This window comes from Equus quagga, chromosome 13 (assembly GCF_021613505.1).
Source record: "Equus quagga isolate Etosha38 chromosome 13, UCLA_HA_Equagga_1.0, whole genome shotgun sequence".
In the NCBI taxonomy this organism is placed as follows: Eukaryota; Metazoa; Chordata; class Mammalia; order Perissodactyla; family Equidae; genus Equus; species Equus quagga.
The window spans coordinates 44991905-45009543 of record NC_060279.1 but is presented as its reverse complement, the minus strand read 5'-3'; the positions used below and the strand labels follow the sequence as shown (position 1 = coordinate 45009543).

At 35.4% G+C, this 17639-nt stretch overlaps 1 protein-coding gene across 1 annotated transcript in view; it reads left to right on the top strand.

The window, feature by feature from the left end:
• ITFG1 (integrin alpha FG-GAP repeat containing 1) overlaps positions 1-17639 on the top strand; it is a 283980-nt gene that overhangs the window by 17069 nt on the left and 249272 nt on the right. Inside the window, exon 6 of the mRNA XM_046680407.1 lies at positions 8397-8491. Coding sequence (XP_046536363.1) covers positions 8397-8491 — 95 coding nt within the window. The remainder of the gene's footprint in view (positions 1-8396; positions 8492-17639) is intronic.

Sequence of the window (17639 nt, the reverse complement as noted above, 5' to 3'; positions counted from 1 at the left end):
TTTTGTGCCAATGTAGTTTTGGATGATGACAATGATTGTTCAAAATGTGACTGGAATGTTCTCTAGAACTACCAAACCCATACATCAAACTTTTACATAGTTTCTTTCATATTTAGGATGTGTTTTTCTATAATGTAGCTAAAACCTATTTTATCAAATTGCATCGAGAAAATTTCATTTAAAGTCAAGCATCTTATTTTTTTCTTATGAAATGTTTACTATTTTTTTCTTCTATTACTAGAAAATAAAATTATACGCTGTCTCCTGAGCCAGATAATTTCTTACAGTATATACCTTTCCCACTTGTTAAAGTCATTGGAAAAATTCATTATGTCTAAAGAAATAAGAAAGAAATGGTGTTGTTTCTCATTTATGTACTCTATTTTTATTTAATTACTCCAAAAGTCAGACACCAGAGTTCAATATTCACTGCCGATGAGTGGTGTAGGTCCGCGCCTGGGAACCGAACCTGGGCTGCTGAGGCAGACCGCGCCAGACTTAACCACTAGGCCATGGGCCAGCCCCAGACTATTATGTCTTTTATCATACTATTTGTATTGTAAATTATTTTAGCTGTATTACATTGCATTGCTATAAGTTCATTAGTGATAAACAGCATGTTGCTTTACTAGCTTGGTTTTATAACCTATTTTATAAAAATAGATAAATCAATTTTATGAGAATTGCATTATTTTATTTTTTTTAAAGAAAGTTACATTTTTTTTAGTGATTTTTATGATATACTTTTTTTTTTAGATTTTATTTTTTTCCTTTTTCTCCCCAAAGTACATAGTTGTATATTCTTTGTTGTGAGTCCTTCTAGTTGTGGCATGTGGGATGCTGCCTCAGCGTGGTTTGATGAGCAGTGCCATGTCCGTGCCCAGGATTCGAACCAACGAAACACTGGGCCACCTGCAGCGGAACTCACGGACTTAACCACTCAGCCACGGGGCCAGCCCCAAGAATTGCATTATTTTAATCTTAACTGCTTTTAGTGATGTGTCCTACAAAAAATAGTATACTTTTCTCAGCAGTTTTTGTAATATTCCTTGAAACACATATTAACACATTTCTTGAATTGAAAAAATGAGGGCAAACTCTTTCTAACAGAAAATAACTTTCATTTGGAGATTGGTTTGACAGTGAGGACTAGCTTTGCTAATTGGATTGTGTGGCAGACATTTTCCATAAATTGAATGAGCTAAAACAGTAGCTCTACTTTTTTTTTTTAACTTACATTCTGGAAAATTTTAAACATATGCAAAGATAAAGAGAATGGGACAGTTCATTTGCACATAACGTATCTGACATCCAGCTACAATGAACAACTCTTGGCCAGGCTTATTTCATTCACACCCTGTTCCTCATTTCTCTCTTCTTCTAGCACCTCTCCAGACATTTTTAACCTATAAATATTTCAATATATATCTCTAAAAAATAAGTATTTTTAAAAATACATAATCACAATATATTTATCATACCTGAAAAATTAAGGAAAAATTTTTAATATTAAATTTCCAGGGAGATTTTAATGAAAATATATGAACAAGATTTCTTAGCATTTATTTCTATAAAGATGAAGAGTAGGAATAGACTTTCTGCAGAATCCTGTCTCATTGTAGCAGTGTCATATTCTAAGAATAAATAAACTAGTATATTTTAAAAGCTCCTTTTATCTCTTCAAAAATGCGTTTTCAATAAAATTTTACCTTTGGTTTAGTAAGTTATTGAACTATATAATATGTGTTTTCATCAGTTGTACACTAATAGTTAAAATAACCCAACCTCAAACATTTTTTTAAACACTTGGATACATAAACAAAAGCAATTTAAGTACCAATTTTAATTTATATACCAATTTGTAGTCGTACATTTCTTTGGAGACATATGATCGAGTGATCACTAAAAAGACTTCAGATATAAAAACATTTTACATCATGATAAAGTTCTGTAAGGGAAATTGATATCGAAACTGAAGTGGGTTCGTTCACCCATTGTGCAGCAAGCAAATCTCTGAGATGGGTGTAGTGGAAAAAAGTAGGATTTTTTATTGCAAAATGCTAAGCAAGGAGAATGGGCATCTAAAACTGTAATCCCAAACTCCCCAGAAAGCTACAAACAGGGATTTTTATTTAGGGTTTTAGGTAGGGGAGTGGGGCATGTAGCCTTGCTGGCCAGTGTTTTCCTGCCAGCCTACATTTGACCTTGAGAGGCTGCTTGCAGGAAGGAGGAGATAAGGAATTCCACAGGTGGCTGCCCTTGGTGGATAGTAGATTCCAGTCCCAGGAAACTCTGGGAAGCTTCAGTTTCTTGATATTCTCTGGACATCAGTTTCCCTGTGATAGACTTCAGGGGCCTGTGATGAGTCGAAACTTTAGTGTGAGCCCATCTGCAGCCACCTGGGCTTTAACAATTTGTATCTTCTATTTAGTTGTAAAGCTCAGGGTAAAGGTTAAAGAAATGTATTTACATATGAGTGCTTTTAGGTTTAACCCCATATATGCTGGGTTTAATGTAGGGGAACTGATATCAGGGCTGGTATCAAAATGGAACAGGAGTACAAGTTCAAAGATGAAAGATGTACAATTAAAGAAGAGCTTGTTCATGTGGTTTTTGTGTGTATGCAGATGATGGTGGATAACAACTCACTATGGTATTTATGTTCCACTGGATACATTTTTTAAGAGTAATCATTTTATTTTAAAATCTCAGTAATTCTAATAGCTTTGAAGATTACATATTTTGTGGCTATTTAAGCTGATGAAAACATTTAGGTTACTTTCTTAGAAATGAACTTAAATGTGTTAAGGGATAAATAGTTCTTCATAATTCTTTTAGCACCCATCTAAGCAAAAATGTTTGAAGACCACTGGATTAAAGAATTAGGCAGCTTGGCGAGGCATGCTAGACCCATGTTCATGCTAGACCATCTCCTAGTAATTGCTTGTACCTGGATGTCTTAAATAATGATAAATCAATATAGGTTGATCATTGAAAAGTGGGTGGATTAGCAGTCAGTTCAAAGAGAAGTTACCATAGGCAACAAGAAGCTACAGTTGACATTAATTACATTTAAATTCATCCTTTGATAAATGCTATTCTTTGAGATTAAGGTGATGATGCCCGCAAATTAGAACACCTTTACATAATTATGTTTCCTGTGGGAGGAAAAGCTAATAATTTGAATTTTCTACAGAAGTCAAGAAATGTCAACAAATAGACTCAGCATGGCTCAGAATTGCCCACTTTTTCACCTCTGCTGTGTCTTCCTTTGTAATCTAGAGCAGTTTGTATTTGTGACCTTGGCCTTCAAATGGAGTTGAGCATGTATATGGGAAGATTATTGTTTATATGAGTATACTTGCTTGAAAAATATGGTTGTCTGCTTATTATTGAAAAACTATGGTGCGTACAAAGAGCAACATTCAAGGTAGAAGGAGAAATGAATTTTATTTTCAACTGTGAATTTTTAAACAATTTAATCCTGATAGACAACTGTATGTATGTTCAATTTTCGACCATCTTAAAATGCACCACAAAAAGAAACAACAGCTCTCTCTTTCACCCAACTTCGGTAAGCGTCAGAATAGTAAATAGACATTGTGTGTAAAATAAACTATAAGGATCAGCTAACTACCTTTTAAGAGATGTTAATGTAAAATAGCAGACTATAGATAACAAGTATAAAACTTAAAATACTGTGACGAACTTGAACATTGATTTAAAATGTTCAAGAAAGCAAGATTACAGTTAATATTCTGTTAGGAGTTGCAAACTCAGATGTCTGCAGGGGCCCATTAGGAAACCATAGCGAGTGAAGCAGTTGGGGAGACTGGGACTTCAGCTGCCTGCAGGCACTAGATCTGTCTGAAAAGAGCCACTTGGTTCCCAGACATTCAGATATTTCAAGAGAAGCTGGAAATCCAGATTTTCATGTGAAATCTGATTTTTTTATTTAGGTTTTACCAGTGAATTCAGAATTTTCAAAACAATGTGTGGGTCAAATAAAACACATCATTATGATGAATTTGGCCCATGGTCTGCCACTTTATGACTTCTGCCTTATCACTATTCTAGATTTCTTCATTTGAAATGTGCATCTTGTTAAGTAGCTCCTAGGATAAAATGTCACAAGTTAGTGGAGATTTTCCAAAATTCCAGATGTAGCTTATTTCAAACTATAAAAAAACTCTAGGGGCCAGCCCAGTGTCATGGTAGTTAACTTCATATGTTCCGCTTTGGCAACCCGGGATTTGCAGGTTCAGATCCCAGGCATGGACCTAGCACCACTCATCAAGCCACGCTGTGGCAGAGTCCCACATAAAATAGAGGAAGATTGGCACAGGTGTTAGCTCAGCAACAATCTTCCTTATCTGCCCCCCAAAAAAAAATTCTACAGGGAATGAGATCAATAACTGTTCAGGTAGTAATTAAAGACAGCCGCATGATTAACTTCATTGAGCCGAACTCTGTAAGAGCTTGTGTTTTTTTACTCACTTTTGACCTGTAATTACAAATTTGTTGGGAACATTAGGAAACTTCTGAAATGACTTTGGGTTAAACTTGTCATAGAATCTCCAGGGTGAGTCTGATTATTTTGTTAATAATTAAAAATAGTTTAATGCATAGAATTTAAAAACTGATGAATAAATGGCCTGTCTTAAAAAGAAGTCAACCGGCCATTACTAAATTGGACTTAATTGCAATTATTTTAAGCATTTCTAACCTTGCATAGTATGAGAGAAGAACATGATATGAATGCTTGGCGTTGGATTACTTTACAACAAAGACTAAATACAATTTCTCAATTTATTTTAATATCTTATTGTGGTGACCTAAAATTATGGGGTTTGGGTTAAAATAATAAAATCAAGTTGTATAAATACTGCTTGGTTTTGTTTTTACGATCTCATTTAGGTTACAGATCAGGCCCAGTGAGTGCTGGAAAGAGTGTGGAAAAAGGTTATCGAGAAGTTAGTGTTTGTAGAACATGGACCCTTTGTGTAGGGAAAATTTTTTCCGGATGAACGCTTAATCTTTTCTCAGATTCCAACTGCCAAGAACAAATTAGTTAATCGTTTCTCTCCACTTTCCAAACACATCAAAACCAAATTCAGAAATAAAGTTTGTTTGCTGTCCAGTCAATTGGATACTACGTTCACAATTAAACTGGACTTAATTAGCCTTAAATTGCTCTTCAGAGGTGACATATCTATGCTTTCATATTGGACTGGAACATAGTACTATGAAAAAAATAGCAAATTCTAAGCAGAAGTAGAGAAGAGTAGGACATTCTGCTTGAGAATATAACTCAGTCCAGCTAGTAGTTGCTCACAAGACTGTAATTCACGTCCGCCAGTGTTTGGGAGCCAGGTTCTGGTTAGACATTGTAGATACAAGTATCTGTGAGTCAGGGGGCTCTAAAGGAGCTTACGCTCTCGGAGATAGTTCCTCAAGTGACTTTAATGCAAACCACAGTGCTGTCAGTGAGAAAAATGTTAATAGGAAAACAGTAAGAGAAGAGCAAAGGCCTTTTAAGGAGGAAGCTGATGTGAGTAGGGTCTTAATAAGTGGGAGGGAGTGCCTTTGACACTGGAGTGTTCTCTACTCATGAGGAATTGTGGGGGAATGATTTTATTTAAAGTTGCTCTTCTTTCTATAGTTCATAATAGTCAACCAGTGTGACCTTCCTAGTATTTATAATTGTACTCTGGTTATCTTAGATGTTAACGTTAGGGGAAACTGGATGAGGATATATGAAAACTTCGTACTATTTATTTTTTTAATGAGATAAAATTTACGTATCATAAAATTAACCATTATGAAGTGTACAGTTCAATGATATTCAGTACATTTACAGTGTTGTACAGCCCTGTCACCTAGTTCCAATAGCTTTTCATCTAGTTGCAATAGTTTTTTATCACTCCAAAAGGAAACCCTGTACCAATTAAGAAATCACTGTCTCTTTACCCTACCCCATCCTTGGTAACCAATAATCTTCTTTCTGTCTCTATGGATTTGTCTGTTGGGGTATTTCATATAAATGGGATAATACAGGATGCGACCTTTTATGTCTGACATCTTTCACCTAGCATAATGTTTTAAAGGTTTATCCGTTTTATACCATGTGTCAGTACTTTGGTCCTTTTTCTGGCGGAATAATATTTCCATTGTATGGATATATGATATTTATCTGTTCATCCCTTGGTGGATGGATATTTGCATTATTTCTACTTTGTGGCTATTGTGAATAGTGCTGCTAAGAGCATTCAGGTACAAGTATTGTTTGAATACCTGTTTTCAATTATTTTGGTTATATAGCTAGGTATAGAAATGCAAGGTCATATGGTAATTCTATGTTTAGCTTTTTGAAGAACTGCCAAACTGTTTTCTACAACTGATGCACCATTTTGTATTGCCAACAGCAATATATAAGAGTTTCTGTTTTTCACATCCATCCAATACTAACTATTTTCTGGCTTTTGCTTATTGCCATTCTTGTGGTTGTGAAGTGGTTTCTCATTGTGTTTTTGGTTTACATTTCCTTAATGACTAGTGGCGTTTAGCATCTTTTGATGTGCTTGGTAACCATTTGGATATGTCTAGTCCTTTGCCCGTTTTTTAATTAAGTTGTTTGTCTTTTTGTTGTTGAGTTGGAGAAGTTCTTTATATAGTCTGGATGCTAGGCCCTTATCAGAAATAAGATTTGCATATCCAAGGTCATGAAGATTTACCCCTATGTTTTCTTCTGAGAGTTTTATAGTTTTAGCTTTATGATCTGTTTTGAGTTAATTTTTGGTATACAATGCAAGATGGGATCTAAATTCATTCTATTATATGGCTTAAAACTTTGGAATTAATATTCCTAGAAGATAATCGTTGTCATTCTCCACAGACTTGGAAAAAACCATCAGTGATAATATTAAATCATTTCTTATACTTAAAACAAAGTATTGGGGCCAGCCCCATGGCCTAGTGGTTAGGTTCAGCATGCTCTGCTTTGGCAGCCCAGGTTCGGTTCCCAGCGGGGACCTACAGCACTTGCTGGTGGCCATGTTGTAGCAGCAGCCTACATACAAAATAGAGAAAGATTGGAATGAATGTTACTTCAGGACAAATCTTCCTCAGGGAAAAAGAAAAGAATCAAAGACATAAATATAAGAGCTAAAACTATAAAGCTTAGAGGGAAGCATAGGGGTAAATCTTCATGCCCTTAGATTTGGAAATGGATTCTTAGATATGACACCAAAAGAACAGGTGACAAAAGAGAAAATAGATGATTCAGGATCATCAAAAATAAAAACTTTTGTACATCACAGGACACTACCAGGGAAGTGAAAAGACAGTGTACAGAATAGGAGAAAACATTGGCAAATCACATATCAGATAAGATCTAGTATTCAATCTATATAAAGAACTCTTACAACTCAAAAATAAAGCAATAAATAACCCAATTTAAAAATAGGCAAAGGATTTGAATAGACATTTCTCCAAAGAAGATATATAAGTAGCTGATAAGCACATGAAAACCTACTCAACATCATTAGCCATCAGGAAAATACAATTCAAAACCACAAAATACTATCATACTTTTTAGGATAGCTATCATAAAACAAATGGACAGTAGTAAGTGTTGACAGAGAAATGGAGGTGTTGGAACAGTACTATGTTGCTAATGAGAGTGTCAGATGGTGAATCCACTTTGGAAAAGTGTTTGACACTTCCTCAGAAAAGTGAACATACGGTTGCCATGTAACCCAGCAATTCCACTCCTCAGTGTATACCCAAAACAATTGAAAACATATGTCCACAAAAAACACGTACATGAATATCCATAGTAGCGTTACTTATAATAGCCAAGACTGGAAACAAGCCAAATGTCCATCAACAGATGAACAGATAAACAAAAAGTATAGTCATACAATGAAATGTTATTCAGCCATTAAAAGGACTGAAGTACTGACACATGCTACAACATGGATGAACCTGAAAACGTTATTCCAGGTGAAAGAAACCAGACACAAAAGGCAATATATTATGTTACTGCGTTTACACGAAATGTCCAGAGTAGGGAAATCTATAGAGACGGAAAGCAAATTAGTGGTTGCCAGGGGCTCCAGGGAAGGGAGAATGAGAAATAACTAATGGTTATGGGATTTCTTTTTGAGGTGACCATCGTGTTTTGGAATTAGATAATGGTGATGATTATACACTGTGAAAGTACTAAAAATCAACTAAATTATACACTCTAAAAGAGTGAACTTTATGGTATGTGAAATATCTCAGTAAAAGTAAATGAATTTTAAAAATACCTTGCATGCACAGATTTTTCTGTTCTAGAACAATGGTCATTTTTATGTTTGCCTTAATAAAATGATTTTTTTTTTTTTTTTTAGGAATTTGTCATGGCATCCTGCATTGACCACTAAAAGTAAACCTCGAATTCCGCATTCTCATGCATTTATTGATCTGACTGAAGATTTTACAGCAGGTGAGTTGCACATAAATATATTTCTTTTAAACTGCCAAAGAATTATGAGATTTGATTTGATTTGATTTCTTAGTAGTCATTTGCTATTGAATTGAATGTTAAAACTAAAGGGTTATAAGGAAGTCGGTGATATTGGATACATATAAAAAATACTGGATATAAAAAATAAGTCTTTAGTTGTGGTTTTTGGATTCTCCACTTATTGTGAATTTACGGTAATTTAGACACATGTTGCCTGATGTTTCTTTCTCTTTCCATTTAAAAATTTTTAACTAATAAATGTGATAAACTTAATTATAAGAAAAATATTTGGCTATGTATTAAAATATTTCAAAGGCTTTTTAAAACTTTTTAATATGGAAAATTTTAAACGTAGAAAACTGGACAGAATAGTGTGATATATGCACTTTTGATCATCACCTAGCTTCAACAATTATCAGTAAATGGCCAATCTCATTTCGTCTGTACAGCCACCCACAAGCCGCTCCCACCCCAGATAATTTCAAAGGAAATCCCAAACATAGTGTCATTTCATTAGTAAATATTTCAATCTATATCTCTAAATGATAAGGACTTTTTTATTTTTAACAATCACAAGATCATTTTCAAAACTAAAAAAATTTAACAATAACTCCTTAATATCATCAAACATTTATTTACTATTGAGAATGCCCCAGTGTTTTTATCAAATCAGAAACTAAACAAGGTACGCACATGGAAAAAACATTATCTGTGTTGTAGAATTTCTCAGTCTGGATTTTGCTGATCCATCCCTGCGGTGTTAACATGTAACACTGTCCCCTGAATTTCCTCTAAACCAGGAGTTAAATTTGGAGCCTTGATCAGAATCAGACTCTTTTTTTTTTTTCTTGGTCAAAAATACTTCCTAGATGTTGCTGCTTGTTTCAGCCAATTATGAGACACATGATTTAGGTTCTCTCTTTTGTGATGTTAAGTCTGATCAGACTTCAGTTTTCCTCACCATGGACCATTCGTTATAATGCTCTCCTAATCGTTTTGGCAACTATTAATGAGCATTGTAAGATCATTTCAAAAGGAGTTATTTCAGTAGGAGTTACAACAGGAGTTACAAAATTGTGGCACGCTAAATCTCTCAGTTCTCTGTGTATGTTATTAGCTGCAATTTTCTATTAAAAAAAAAAAAAATAGGGGGCCCAGCCCCATGGCTGAGCGGTTAAAGTTCCTCATGCTCGGCTTCGGCAGCCCGGGTTTGCGCGTTCAGATCCCAGGTTTGGGCCTGCTCCACTCACCAGCTACACTGTGGAGGTGTCCCACATACGGAAAATAGAGGAGGATTGGAACGGATGCCAGCTCAGAGGGAGTCTGCAGGGGGCGTTGGGGAGGGCATGGGGTGGGGAACAGGACACGGACAAATGGACTTATATCATTATCTCTTTAGTCACCTAAAATACAGTTGAAACAGGGAGGTTAAATGCTTTATTTTTTTCCCCTCCTTTTCCCCAGTTTTTTCCCCAATTTCTTTTAATGTGGTAAAATATACATAGCAAAATTTACCATCTTAACGATTTTTCAGTTTACAGTTCAGTAGTATTAAATACATTCATAATGTTGACCTACTGTCTAACTCTTCAGCTTGTGAAACTGACACCCTACACGTATTAAACAGTAACTCCTCATTCTCCCCTTTCCCGCAGCCACTGCTAACCACTGTTCTACTTTCTCTCTCCGATTTTGACTGCTCTAAATACTTCAAATAAGTGAAATCATCCAGTATTTGTTATTTGTGACTGGCTTATTTCACTTAGCATAATGTCCTCAAAGTTCATCCATGTTGTAGTATGTATCAAAATTTCCTTCCATTTTAAAGCTGAATAATATTCCGTAGTATATGTGGCACATTTTGCTTCTCCATTCATCCGTTGATGGGCACTGGGTTGCTTCCACATTTTACCTCTTGTGAATAATGCTGCCGTGAACATGGGTGTAAAATGTCTCTTGGAGACCCTGCTTTCAGTTGTTTTCAGTATATACCCAGAAGTGGAATTGCTGGATCGTATGGTAATTCTCTTTTTAATTTTTTGAGGAACCACAATCACAGCAGCTTTACCATTTTACATTCCCACCAACTGTGCACCGGGGTTCTAGTTTCTCCACATACTTGCCAACATTTGTTATTTTCCATTTTTTTCATGGCAGCCATTCTGATGTGTATAAGGTGGTATCTCGTAGTTTTGATTTGCTTTTCCCTTCTGTTTAGTGATGTTGAGCGTCTATTCATGTGCATATTGGCCATTTGCTTATCTTTTTTGGAGAAATGTCTAGTCAAGTCCTTTGCCCATTTTTTAATTGGATTTTGTGTGTGTGTTGTTGAGTTTTAGTTGTTCTTTATTAAGAATGTTACTCCCTTATCAGGTATAGGTCTTGCAAATACTTTCTGTCATTCTGTGGGATGTCTTTTTACTCTACTGATTGTGCCTTTAGATGTAAAAATTTTTTTAATTTCATAAAGTCCAGTTTGTTGTTTCCTTGTTGCCTGTGCCTTGGGTATCCTATCCAAGAAATCACTGCCAAATCCAATGTAATGATGCTTTTGCTCTATATTTTTTATAGGAATTTTATTCTTCACATTTAGGGCTTGATCCATTTTTAGTTAATTTTTATATACAGTGTTAGATAAGGGTCCAACTTCATTCTTTTGCATAGATATCCAGTTTTCCTTTTGTTGAAAAGACTTGTCCTTTCTCCATTGAATGGTCTCAGCACCCTTGCCGAAAATCATTTGACCATATATACAAGGGCTTATTTCTGGGCTCTTGTTCTGTTCCACTGATCTATATGTCTGTTTTTATGCTAGTACCACACTGTTTTGATTACTGTAACTTTGTACTAAGTTTTGAAATCAGGAGTTATGAATCCTCCAACGTTGTTCTTTTTCAAGGTTGTTTTGGCTTTTGGGGATCACTTGAGATTCCATGTGAATTTTAGGACAGGTTTTTCTATTGCTGCAAAAATTCCCATTGAGATTTGTGATAAGGGTTGTTCTGAATCTGTCAGTCACTTTGGGTAGTACTGCTTTCTTAATATCAACTTCCAATCTGTGAACAAGGAGTGTGTTTCCATTTGTTTATGTCTTCGTAATGATTTTTTTCAGCAGTGTTTTGTGGTTTTCACTGCACACGTTTTTCACCTCTTTGGTTAAGTTAATTTCTAAGTATTTTATTCTTTTTGATTCTATTGTAAATGAAACAGTTTTCTTAATTTCCTTTTTGGATTGTTCATTGTTAATGTATAGAAACGCAACTGAGTTTTGCATGTTGGTTTTGTATCCTGCTATTTTGCTGAGTTCATTTATTAGTTCTAATAGTTTTTTGTGGAGTCTTTAGGGTTTTCTGCATATAAAATCATATCATCTGTGAGCAGTGATCATTTTATTTTCTAGTTTTCATGTCTTTTTTTCTTTTTCCTATTCCTCCCATTTTTTACAAGTTTTCAAACACTTCTAATCTGCTTTTGCAATTACAATTTTATACAGTGTATTAATTGCAGATGAGTAAAGCATGCCTGGTGGCTGCTAACAGTAGTCAAACTTCCTTCCTTTAGAAGTATTCCATGATTACACATCTAAACTTTATTTGAAAAACAGGTAACAAATAATACTGTATAGTTTAAGCATTTTATTAATTCTGGATGATTATGGATTTCACCAGAGCATTTTCTTTATTTAGATAGAATTTGCAAAGTTAAGAAGATTTTAGTGCTCAAGTTTACTTCAGATTTTACTGATTTAAAACAAAACCACAAATGGTGCCTTTTGTCTAATAAGATTTTTTTTTTTAAGATTTTATTTTATTTCCTTTTTTCTCCCCAAAGCCCCCAGTACATAGTTGTATATTCTTCGTTGTGGGTCCTTCTAGTTGTGGCATGTGGGACGCTGCCTCAGCGTGACTTTGATGAGCAGTGCCGTGTCCGCGCCCAGGATTCGAACCAACGAAACACTGGGCCGCCTGCAGTGGAGCGCGGCAACTTAACCACTCGGCCACGGGGCCAGCCCCTTGTCCAGTAAGATTTTTATGGTTCTAAGAGTTAAGGTTCCTGAGTATTTGTTCATGTTGGAAACAGAAGAGAGAGTTTAAAGAGAGAAAAGAGGTTATTTTTAATGTGGCTTACCTGGTATGCTAAATCATGTGAAAACAAAATAATAAGGTTTTGAGGACATTGCCATTGAAGTTGTCTTAAAAGTTTGTTTTTCAAGATAAGGAAATTCTATAGTCATAGGCTCATTTTCTGTTATCTCATTCCATATATATGGACACACACACAGATTTTTTTTTACAATTCCTATCTGAGGAAATTCCTATCTTATGAGGTTTTAGAAACTTAGTTTCTATTAGTTCAGTATTAGACTTCCTTAAACAACACTGACTTTGCATTTACATGATGTTTTAAGAATTTGGGGGTATGGTTTTATAGTTGGCAAAATCTACCTTAAAAATTTTGTGATGAAACAAATCAGAGCCATTTTTTCATAGGAGTTGTCATTTTGAGGTAGGTAAACCATCTGTTGTATAAAATGTAAAGTAATTCTCTTTGATGAGTAATGTTTTGGAAAATAACTTAAAATACTTGGAGGAAATATTAGAAATTGTAATTGTTATTATTTTTAATCAAAATGCTCTCTCTGCTTTTGAAGTCATTTCCACACACAGTGAGTACCTACTCTGTGCAAAGCCCTCTACTCTATTATGTGAAGCACAAAGATGACAAGAAGTGCTTTCAGCCATTACAAGAGCATTTAGTTTACTGGGAGAGGTGTACAAGTCCAGCCGTGATGTGTAGCGGAATGAAATGAGTGCGCATGAGTTACACACTGCTGTATGATCACGAGGGAGGGCGGAGGAGGAGGCAGACTCACATTCTTGGGACTGCAGAGTCCTGCACAGCTGAGCTGAGCATTTGGCCAAATGAAAAACTAGTAACTTCTGTGCTTCTCATTGTTCATAGTATCTCATGCCTTAGAAAGTAAAAAGGTTTCCAAACAATAAGCTCTACAAGAAATTCTCTTTTTTTTTTTTTTCAGAAAGATTAGCCCTGAGCTAACATCCCCTGCCAGTCCATCTTTTATATGCCTTATTTTGTATGGGACTCTCATAAGTTCCTCAAGGAGAGTTCCTGGAAGTAAAATAACTGGTTTTAAGGAGGGTCCGGCCCCGTGGCTGAGTAGTTAAAGCTCCGCGCACTCTGCTCAGGCAGCCCAGGTTCAGGTTCGTGGGTTCAGATCCTGGGTGTGGACCTACTCCACTCATCAGCCATGCTGTGGAGGCATCCCACATAGAAAAAGATATAGAAAAAGATTGACACAGATGTTAGCTCACGGCAAATCTTCCTCACAAAAAAAAAACAAAACTGGTTTTAAGGAGGTGAAACATTGCCACGTTACCCTCCAGAAAGGCCATGAGCGTGCTTATTTCCCCAGCCTTTGCCACTCTTGAGTATTACCTTTTTTTAAGTTATTGTTATTTTGATGGGTGAAAAACATATTTCATTATGATTTTAATATGCATTTCTCAGATTACTGAAATAGAATTTTTCCTTTTCATAGGTGAGTTGACCTTTTCTGTTTTCCCTTACGTGTAGCAGACAGTTGTCAGTTAATTAAGGCTGTCTCTTACAGAGTGAAAGCTTAAAAAACAACATGAAACTAAATGAAAACTAAAAACATAACACGAAAAACCAACTCAATGAAAGCAGTTCTGCAGGAAAACCAAGTCAGTAGCATCCATGTTATAGCCTAGACCAAGGACCAGCCTTGGAAGGTCAAGAGAGAAGAATGGTCCACGTGTCCTCAGTCATTCGCCTGTAAATTATCTTCTTTCTCAACTGGACTTTTGGTACAGGTTTCATTTTATAACAAGGACCTGGATTCTGATATTTTTCTTTATTTTTGAAGGCGGATACCTTTTCTTTAGTTATCAAATGAGGTGAGCAGATGGTAAACAGATGGTAAAATTGATTTTCTTCTTTAGGAATAAATGACTGTAACAGAGTCCACTCTAGGTGATCAATAGCCATTTCTGCTGTGCATGGCGGGGTGGGCCATGAGACTAAAAGCTAGACTTTATTTTCTTAACATGGATTATTGACGAAAATGAGATTATCAGAGTAGTGTGTTAAGATTAATATGCAGAATGTTTTGGAGTACTGAACTGGAACCCTTGAAGACTATTTAGAAAGCTGTAGCATTCATGAGTTAGAATTGCCAGTGGTTGTGTGAAAGTCCCATGGTTGACAGAATAACAGAACTCTAAGCCAAAGTAGAGAATTTAGGAAGAGCATTTGATTTCGGAGAATTTGACTTTAGACAAAAATGCTTTTGAGGCAATGGGTGGGAGATACATGCAGGCAACCATTGTCAATTTTGCCCTAGAGCTTCAGAAAACAAGTCAAGGTCAAAGCCTTGGTTTTGGGATTCTTCTGCATTGTAGAGGCCTTGGAAATGGCTGAGCTCAGAAAAAGTGAGCTTGGAGTGATAAGACAGAGGACTGTGAACTCATTATTTATCTTATTTTCTTTTGTTTGATTGTTTACTCATGTGTGTATTTGTATCCCTTTTAAAAAAATTATTTAAAAGTAACATGATTCTAGTAAGAAGCTCAAACAGTTCAAAAGTTTATAAAGCACAGGCAACCACTATTTTCAGTTTCTTCTGTGCCCATCCTGAAATGTTCTGTACAGATACATACACACTTTCCTTTTTCACCCAAATGGAAGAAGGTTTTGTATATACAGTAGTCCTCCTTATCCACAGTTTTGCTTTCCACAGTTTTACTTACTGTAGTCAACCACAGTCCAAAAATAACACTATGTCACGGTACTTATGTCATTGACCTCCCTTCATCTCATCATGTAGGCATTGTTTCATTCCACATCACAAGAAGGGTGAGGACAGTACAGGAAGATACTTTGAGAGAGAGAGAGAGACTACATTCATGTAACTTATTACAGTATATTATTATAACTATTCTGTTTTATTATTGTTAATCTCTTACTGCACCTAATTTATAAATTAAACTTTATCATAGGTGTGTATATATAGGAAAAAACATAATGTATATAGGATTTTGTGCTGTACACAATTTCAGGTGTTCACTGGAGGTCTTGCAGTGGATAAGGAGACTGTAAGTGTGACTCTGTCTTAATTCAGGTGTGTTGGCGTATCAGCACATGTAGATCTACCTCAGGTTTTTAATACATTCGTGGTATTCCAATATATATACTATAATTTGATTAAATATTCATCTCAGTGGACACTTGTATGCCTCTCTTTTCTGTTTGCAACAGTGCTCCATTAGACATTTTTGCACGTACATCTCTGTGTTCTGTGCAAACATGGGGGTATTTGATATTTCCAGCGCTTTAATTAAGGTTGTGCATGTGCATTTCTTTCCCTTAAATATTTTTAATCATAGAATATTTCAAATATACTGAAGAGAACAAAGAATAAACTAGAATAAACAAAGAAAACTTTTATTTTTAATTCTAATAAATATTGCAATTTCCCTTCAGAGGCTATAGTGATTTATGTTCCCACAAAAAGTATTATGGAAGTGTTTGTTCTTCCCAATATTGAATATTTTCTATCCTTTGTTTTGTAAAATGTATATTTATTAATTATGGGTTATTTCAGGAATGTAGAAAAATTAGATTAAACATTTCATATTTTAAATGTTCACATTTTTGCAAGTCAGGTAAAAATTCATATTTTGTTATGATTTGCATTTCTTGAGGTCTTTATTAATGTTAAACAGCTTTTCATATAATTATTAGCCATTTGTAATTCTTTTTTTTTGGAATTGTGTGTTCATATACTTTGCCATTTTTTCTGTTAGAGTTTTTCTATGTCTTATTTTAAAATTTATGAAAGTTCCTTGTACCTTAAGGAAATTATCTTACTTTGTGATACATGCTATACTATCTCCAGCTTCTTGTATAACTTTTTATTTTGTATATTGTATTTGAGGAGGGGGGGTCATAGAGAATTGTTAAATATTTACTAGTCAAATTTTTCTTTCATGGTATCTGTTTTGTGTCTTGCTTGGAAAATGCCATTTGTATGTAAAATTTTTTTAAACAAACGAGTTTTTAAAATGTTTTTATGCTTTTATGATTTTGTATTTAAATCTTTGATTCAGTTTCCTGTTGATTTTTGGGGGGGTTTTTTTTTGGTTTTTTTGGTAAGGAAGATTGGCCCTGAGGTAACATCTGTGCCAGTCTTCCTCTATTTTGTATGTGGGACACCACCACAGCATGGTTGATGAGTGGTGTGTAGGTCCACACACAGGATCTGAACCTGCAAACTCCGGGCTGCCAAAGTGGAGCGTGTGAATTTAACCACTATACCACCTGGCCAGCCCCTCTTCTTGATATTTTTGTTATACCTTTAGATATACATCTGCCTGTATTGATGGCCCCTGAAGAGTCCTTATTCAGCAGCACAGACCTCCTTATAATTCCTGCCATGCTATTGAGGAGTTAATTCCTACCCTTATTGTTTACCTGTGTCTTCTTTTACAGAGCATTTGGGTCACCTTTTCCTGCTATAAGCAGGAAAGGTTTACCATAAATAAAAGGAACTCTCCCAGTCATGGGTCATTTAAACAAGAGATTTATTATAATAAAACAAGACTCACTTTAATATCATAAATAGTGGATTTAAAATTTTAATAAATTACAACATAGATATACACAGCAAAAGTAGCCTCTTTATTTTCTAAAATCAAAGATCTGTGCCTTGGGTAGGTATGGGAGAAAGGGAATTTAAACTTCTCAATTAAAATTATCTTGGTCTCTTTAAGATTATAATTTGTTGGTTAAATTTTCAGTTTTTGTGGATCTTGTGTCGTTTCTGCTTCTTCTAGCAAAAATGGTAACTGGCTGAGCCTAAGGATAGGCTTATATGTCCTCAAACGATTGGAAGGAGTTCTTTGTATCTGCCCTGAGATCCTTGTGCCACCACATTGATGACCCTTGTGTCCTATGTCCTCTGCCGGCATTTGCTGCTGAAGTTGGCAGCTGGAGACTTCCTGGTCTCTCTTCCTGGCTCAGTCAGAGCCTCATAGTCTGCCCTGTCTGACTTGATCCTGCCTTGAATCTCCCGTTCTGATGGATT